Consider the following 7,913-nt stretch of genomic DNA (forward strand, 5'->3'; position numbering starts at 1 on the left):
TAATATGTTTGTTAAAAAGAGGCCGGGCGCGGTGGCTCAAGCTGTAATCCCAGCACTTTGGGAGGCCGAGACGGGTGGATCACGAGGTCAGGAGATCGAGACCATCCTGGCTAACACGGTGAAACCCGTCTCTACTAAAAATACAAAAACTAGCTGGGCGAGGTGGCGGGCGCCTGTAGTCCCAGCTACTCGGGAGGCTGAGGCAGGAGAATGGCGTAAACCCGGAGGCGGAGCTTGCAGTGAGCTGAGATCCGGCCACTGCACTCCAGTCCGGGAGACAGAGCGAGACTCCGCCTCAAAAAAAAAAAAAAAAAAAAAAAAAAAAAAAGACAAAAAGAATAAGTGGTTAAAAATGGGTGGAAAAATCCTAGGGATTACTGTGACCTAGACAATCAAAAGCAGATAGGCGACCTTTGATTAAATCCATTTACTTGTGAGTGAGCTAGAAAGAGGCTCCAAGACAGAGTTTGCTTCCCAACAGTGTCCATGGCCAAAGGGCACACTCAGAAGGTCTCCTCCTCTCGTAGGAACTGGAACACGGATGAGAAGTCTTTCTTCGAGTAGCCCTTTGCACACATCATCCTGTAGATCTGATGGGCCAGACTGCCAAGAAGGATTGGGCTCTTTGTGCTGGTAGCAGAGTCTTGTGCCAGTCCCAGATCATTAGCCATGAGTGTTGTTCCAAATCCACCCTGATAGTTATTAGCCGAGGGAACACCGTCCATCACTCCAGGCACAGGATTGTAAGTGTCACTTGACCAACACCATCCTGAGCTCATGTTTAGGATTTTAGCCATAGTTTTGGGTCAAGCCCTAACCTGATTCCAAGATTCATAGTTTCAGCAGTTCCGATCATACTAATAGCTAACAGCATGTTGTTGCAGATCTTTGCCGCCTGCCCAGTCCCAACGGCTCCACAGTATACCACGTTGGAGCCCATGCACCCCAGCAACTCTTGGGCAGCAGCAAATTCATCTTCAACTCCTCCCACCATAAACGTGAGGTTCCCAGATCGTGCAGCTCCTACACCACCAGAAACAGGGGCATCCATGAAAACTGCTCCCATTTTCTCAACTTCTTTGGCCAATTCTTTTGAAACTGCAGGATCAATAGTGCTGGAATCTATTAATAATGAGCCCTTCTTCACTTTTTTTAGAATCCCATTTGCTCCGGAATAAGCTTCTATTGCATTGATACTTGTGGGCAGCATTGTAATAATTCTGTCAGCTTTTTCAGCAACATCTGCTGGGGAAGATACTACCTGTTCACCTGCATCTTGAAACTCTTTGCAGGCATCAGGGAACACATCATAAATAATAAGTGGATAGCCATGTTTCATGAGATTTTTTGCCATTGGATTCCCCATGTTGCCCAGTCCAATGAATCCAACTGGAGTCTTTGAAGCCACTGACCTAGAACACACCGCTGCAAAGCTGCCGGCCGCCGGCCGCAGCCGCCGGCTCCAGTACCGGAGACCGGAGGCAGCTCCGAGGAGCCGTAAGGAGGCTGCCATGCTGCCCCCGCCCCTCCTCCCCGCGGTGACCGCCGCCGCCTCCTGGAGGGCCCACAGACGGCAAGCGTGTGCAGCGGGACTGGCTTGCTGGGCCACGGAGAAAGGAGCGCGCGCACGCGCTCTCTACAGTGTTATTTTTAAAATAGATTTCTTTTTCCAGATTAAGGACATTTCCTTTTAATTCTAATTCTCTTAGAAGTTTTTTCTTTAAAAAAATTATTTTATAATTATTATATATTATATATTATTTATTATAAATTATATAATATACAATTATTATTTTATTATATTATTTATATTAATTATTAATGTTAATTATATATAATTATATAATTATATATTATTATATGTTGTATAAATTATATATAAAAATTATATATAATAATTACATAATAATTACTTTAAAAAATAAGATAATATATAATATATATAATTGATATAATATATAATATAAAATTATATATATATAAATATATGTAATACATGTTATATAACATAACATATAACATAGAATGATATAATATACATATTATATATAATATAAATATATATACATGTTATATAACATATATATATGATGAAATATACATATTATATATAACATAACATAATATATAGCATATATGATATATATTATATACTATATAGCATAAACCCTGTCATTAGTAGAGATGGGGTTTTCACTCTGTTAGCCAGGATGGTCTCGATCTCCTGACCTCATGATCTACCCACCTCGGCCTCCCAAAGTGCTGGGATTACAGGCGTGAGCCACCGTGCCCAGTCAATAATAATTATTATTATTATTGAGACTGAGTTTCGCTATTGTTGCCCAGGCTGGAGTGCTATGGCATGGTCTCGACTCACTGCAACCTCTGCCTCCTGGGTTCAAGTGATTCTCCTGCTGCAGCCTCCCAAGTAGCTGGTATTACAGGTGCCCATCACCATGCCTGGCTAATTTTTGTATTTTTAGTAGAGACAGGGTTTCACCATGTTGGCCAGGCTGGTCTCAAACTCCTGACCTCAGGTGATCCATCCACCTCAGCTTCCCAAAGTGCTGGGATTACAGGCGTGAGCTACTGTGCCTGGCCTTAATTATTATTATTTTTTGAGACAGAGTCTCACTCTGTCACCCAGGCTGGAGTGCAATGGCACGATCTCGGCTCACCGCAACCTTCACCTCTCAGGTTCAAGCGATTCTTGTGCCTCAGCCTCCCAAGTAGCTGGGACTGCAGGCGCATGCCACCACACCCAGATAATTTTTGTATTTTTAGTAGAGACAGGGTTTCACTATGTTGGCCAGGCTGGTCTTGAACTCCTAACCTCAAGGTGATCCACCCACCTTGGCCTCCCAAAATGCTGGGATTACAAGCATGAGCCACCATGCCTGGCTTGTTTTGTTTCAAATAATGAGTGTTTGTCTCTTTATCTCATGAAATGATTATAATTTCCCTTTAATCTATAAAATATTTCGCTAGATTTTCCGATGTTGAACCCTTCTTGATGCATTCCTCATAAAAGTCTACTTAGTCATAACACATTACTTTTTATTTTTATTTATTTATTTTTTGAGACAGGGTCTTGCTCTGTCACCCAGGCTGTAGTGCAGTGGCACAATCTCGGCTCACTGCAACCTCCGCCTCCCAGGCTCAAGAGATCCTTCCACCTCAGCCTCCCAAGTAGCTGGGACTAGAGGTGTGTGCCACAACAGCTGGCTAATTTTTAAAAATGTTTTGTAGAGAGGTCTCACTATGTTGCCCAGGCTGGTCTTCAACTCCTGGGCTCAAGAGATCCACCTACCTCGGGCTCCCAAACTGTTGAGATTATAGGCGTGAGCTACTGTGCCTGGTGTATTATTTTTATTAGAGATGAGGTCTGCTAAAATTTGGTTTGTTACTATTTTTTTTGTTGTTGTTAGAGTTGGGGTCTTGCTATGTTGCAACGGCTGGTCTCAAACTCTTGGGCTTAGGGGATCCTCCTGCCTCAGCCTCCAGTTAGCTGGGACTACAGGCACGCACCACTGCATCTGGCTTGTTATTTTATTTAGAAGTTTTGCATGCATGTTAATAAGTGAGATTGGTCTAAAACATTATTTTTTAACACTGTTTTGTGAATTTGATATTAAATTTGTATTAGCTCATAATATGGGCTGAGTAAATTTCCCACTATTTCTGTTTTCTAAAATATATTATTTCATAATAATTTAATATAGAGAGATTATCTTTCCTTTGAAGGTTTGGTAAGACTTTTTAGTAAAACTGTGTGGGCTTGATATTTCTTATCATGAGAGGTATTTGATTATCAGTTCCTATTTTGGTAATCTGTATTTTTCTTGAAATCTTTCCATGGTATCTTAGTTTTCAAATGTTCTGGGACAAGGTTGTTCACAGTGTTCTCATATGTTATTAAAAATCTCTACTGTTATCATTTGTTACATTTCCTTTCTGTTCCTATTATTGTTTATTTTCTCTCTTCTCCTTTCTGATGATCAGACTCGCTGGAATTTTTTCCTTTTTCTTTTTAAAATTAGAGATGGTGTCTTACTCTGTCGCCTAGTCTAGGGTACAGTGGCGGGATCATAACTCACTGTAGCCTTGAACTTCTGAGCTCAAGTGATCCTCCTGCCTCAGGATCCTGAGTAACTGGGTTTATAGGCGACAGCCACTGTGCCCAACATTTTTTTCTATTTTAGTAGTTTTGTCAGAGAACAAAATTTTAGTTGTACTGATTGCCTTTTTCTTTCCTTTCTGTCATTAATTTCTGCTCTTATAGACTTTATACCCATCTTTCTACTTCTTTGGGGTTTACTTTTTGAAGTCTAAGATCCTGAACTGAATATATTACTCACTTATTTTCAGGCTTTCCTATTTTTGTCTTCTTTTTTTTTTTTGAGATAGAGTTTCGCTCTTGTTGCCCAGGCTGGAGTGCAATGGCGTGATCTGCACTCACTGCAACCTCCGCCTCCCGGGTTCAAGTGATTCTCCTGCCTCAGCCTCCTGAGTACCTGGGATTACAGGCATGCGCCAACATGCCCGGCTAAGTTTTGTATTTTTAGTAGAGACGGGGTTTCTCCATGTTGGTCAGGCTGGTCTCAAACTTCTGACCTCAAGTGATCTGCCCGCCTTGGCCTCCCAAAGTGCTGGAATAACAGGCGTGAGCCACTGCGCCCGGCTCCTATTTTTGTTTTCACAACTTTTTTTTTTTAATCAAGCCGCTTCCCCAGGAACCAGTGGGTTCAACATCCAGCCACAATAGAAACAGTCACTGGGCCTTGTCCTGTTCCTTGAGGCTTGAGGGATTATTTATTTTCATTATTTTATTTATTTTTATTATTTTTATTTTATTAAATAATTAATTAATTTATTTTTGAGACGGAGTCTCACTTTGTTGTCCAGGCTCGAGTGCAGTGGCACGATCTCGGCTCACTGCAAGCTCTGCCTCCCAGGTTCATGCCATTCTCCTGCCTCAGCCTCCCGAGTAGCTGGGACTACAGGTGCCCGCCACCACACCCGGCTAATTTTTTTTTTTGTATTTTTAGTAGAGACAGGGTTTCACCATGTTAGCCAGGATGGTCTCGATCTCCTGACCTCGTGATCCACCCGCCTCGGCCTCCCAAAGTGCTGGGATTACAGGCGTGAGCCACCGCGCCCGGCCTTTATTTTATTTTTTGAGATGGAGTTTCGCTCTTGTTGCCCAGGCTGGAGTGCAGTGCTGTGACCTCGGCTCACTGCAACCTCTGCCTCCCAGGTTCAAGCAATTCTTCTGCCTCAGCCTCCCGAATAGCTGGGATTACAGGCACCTGCCATCAATCCCGGCTAATTTTTGTTATTTTTAGTAAAGACGAGGGTTCACCATGTTGACCAGGCTGGTCTCAAACTCCAGATCTCAAGTGATCTGCCAGCCTCAGCCTCCCAAAGTGCTAGGATTACAGGCATGAGCCACCACTCCCAGCCCTTATTTTTATTTTTTTGAGACAGAGTCTTGCTCCGTCGCCCAGGGTGGAGTGCAGTGGCATGATCTCAGCTCACTGTAACCTCTGCCTCCCGGGTTCAAGTGATTCTTTTTTATTTTATTTTATTATTATTACTTTTTTGAGGCGGAGTCTCAGTCCGTTGCTGGGCTGAAGTGCAGTGGCATGATCTCGGCTCACTGCAACCTCTACCTCCCAGGTTCAAGCGATCTCCTACCTCCCAGGTTCAAGCGATTCTCCTGTCTCCCGAGTAGCTGTGATTACAGGCGCCCGCCACCACGCCCTGCTAATTTTTGTAGTTTTAGTAGAGACGGGGTTTCACCACTTTGGCCAGTCTGGTCTCGAACTCCTGACCTCAGGTGATCCACCTGCCTCGGCCTCCCAAAGTGCTGGGATTACAGGCATGAGCCACCACGCCCGGACTTATTTTTTACTAAATACAAGTCACATACCATAAACCTATCCTTTTAAAATATATAATTCAGTGGTTCTTAGTATATTCCCAAAGTTATGCAACCACCACCACGATCTAATTTTGAAACATGAAACCCCATATACATTAGGCAGCCATCCCAGCACTACCTCAAACACACACCCAGCCCCTGGCACACCCTAATCTACTTTCTGTCTCTATGGATTTGCCTATTCTAGACACTTTTATTATGGACTCATATATATGTGGCCATTTCTGCCTGGTTTCTTTCATTTTGCAAAATGTTTTCAAGGTTCATCCATGTTGTAACAAAGTACTGCAAACTGGGTGGCTTAAAACAACAGAAATGTATTGTCTCACAGTTCTGTAGGCTGGAAGTCTGAGGTCAAGGTGTTGGCAGGAATGGCTCCTTCTGAGGACTGTGAAGGAGAATCTGTTCTGGCCTTTCTCCTAGCTTTTGCTGCCTTGCTGGTAGTCTTTGGCATTCCAAAGATAAGATGTATCACCCTTATATCTTTTTTTTTTTTTTTTTTTTTGAGAGGGAGCCTCACTCTGTCGCCCAGGCTAGAGTGCAGTGGCGTGATCCTGGCTCACTGCAACGTCCGCCTCCCGGGTTCAAGCGATTCTCCCGCCTCAGTCTCCTGAGTAGCTGGGATTACAGGCACCTGCTGCCACGCCCGGCTAATTTTTGTATTTTTGGTAGAGACGGGGTTTCACCATGTTGGGGAGGCTGGTCTTGAACTTCTGACCTCAGGTGATCCGCCCTCCTTGGCCTCCCAAAGTGCTGGGATTACAGGCGTGAGCCACTGCGCCTGACCATGTCACTGTTATCTCTGCCTTCATCTTCACGTGGCATTCTCCTCGTATGTGTGCCTATCTCTGTGTCCAAATTTCCTCTTTAAACCAGTCCTGTTGGGTTAGGGCCTATCCTAATGTCCTCATTTTATTTTATTTTATTTTTTATTTATTTATTTTTTTTGAGATGGAGTCTTGCTCTGTTACCCAGGCTGGAGTGCAGTGGCCGGATCTCAGCTCACTATAAGCTCCGACTCCTGGGTTTACGCCGTTCTCCTGCCTCAGCCTCCCGAGTAGCTGGGACTACAGGCGCCCACCACGTCGCCCGGCTAGTTTTTTGTATTTTTTAGTAGAGACGGGGTTTCACCGTGTTAGCCAGGATGGTCTCGATCTCCGGACCTCGTGATCCACCCGTCTCGGCCTCCCAAAGTGCTGGGATTACAGGCTTGAGCCACCACGTCCGGCCACAATGTCCTCATTTTAACTTGATTGCCTCTGTAAAGACCGTATTACCAAATAAGGTTGCAATCTGAGATGCTGGGGGGTTAGGACTTCAATATATCTTTTTGAGGGGCACAACTCAACTCATAGCAGCACATCATTCCTTTTATTGCCAAATAATATTCGAATAATATGAATATACCACATTTTCTTTATTCATTCATTTGTTGATGAACATTTGGGTTGCATCTGCCTTTTAGCTATTATGAATAATGCTGCTATGAACATACAGGTTTTGTGTGGCACATATTTTTGATTCTCTTCCGTATATGCCTGGGAGTAGAATTGCTGGGATGTATAGTAACTCAGTGTTTAGCCTTTGGAAGAACTGCCAGGCTGTTTTTCACAGCTGCCACAGCATTTTACATTGCCACTAGCAATGTAGGAAGGTTCTAATTTTTCTACATCCTCACCAGTGTGTATTATTTTGATTCTAGCCATCCTAGCGGATGTGAAGTGATATCTCATTTTGGTTTGGATTTGCATTTCCCTGACAAGTAAGGATACTGAGCATCTTTCCATGTATTTGTTGGCTATGTGCATATCTTCTTTGAAGAAATGTCTATCAAATCCTTTGCCCATTTTTTTTTTTTTCCCGAAACAGAGTCTTACTCTGTCGCCCAAGCTGGAGTGCAGTGGCGCAATTCGGCTCACTGCAACCTCCACCTCCAGGTTCAAGCAATTCTCCTGCCTCAGCCTCCCAA

At 43.6% G+C, this 7,913-nt stretch overlaps 1 protein-coding gene across 1 annotated transcript; it reads right to left on the bottom strand.

The window, feature by feature from the left end:
* Positions 1-323: 323 nt before the first annotated feature.
* Positions 324-1,631, bottom strand: LOC117074282 (3-hydroxyisobutyrate dehydrogenase, mitochondrial-like). Its single transcript, XM_033195567.1, is given in 2 exon segments — positions 324-796; positions 799-1,631. Coding segments are annotated over 2 exon segments (1,008 nt in total). The 5' UTR covers positions 1,514-1,631; the 3' UTR covers positions 324-503.
* Between the last annotated feature and the right edge of the window lie 6,282 nt (positions 1,632-7,913).

The sequence above is a fragment of the Trachypithecus francoisi genome, unplaced genomic scaffold (assembly GCF_009764315.1).
Source record: "Trachypithecus francoisi isolate TF-2019V2 unplaced genomic scaffold, Tfra_2.0 Contig01603, whole genome shotgun sequence".
In the NCBI taxonomy this organism is placed as follows: domain Eukaryota; kingdom Metazoa; phylum Chordata; class Mammalia; order Primates; family Cercopithecidae; genus Trachypithecus; species Trachypithecus francoisi.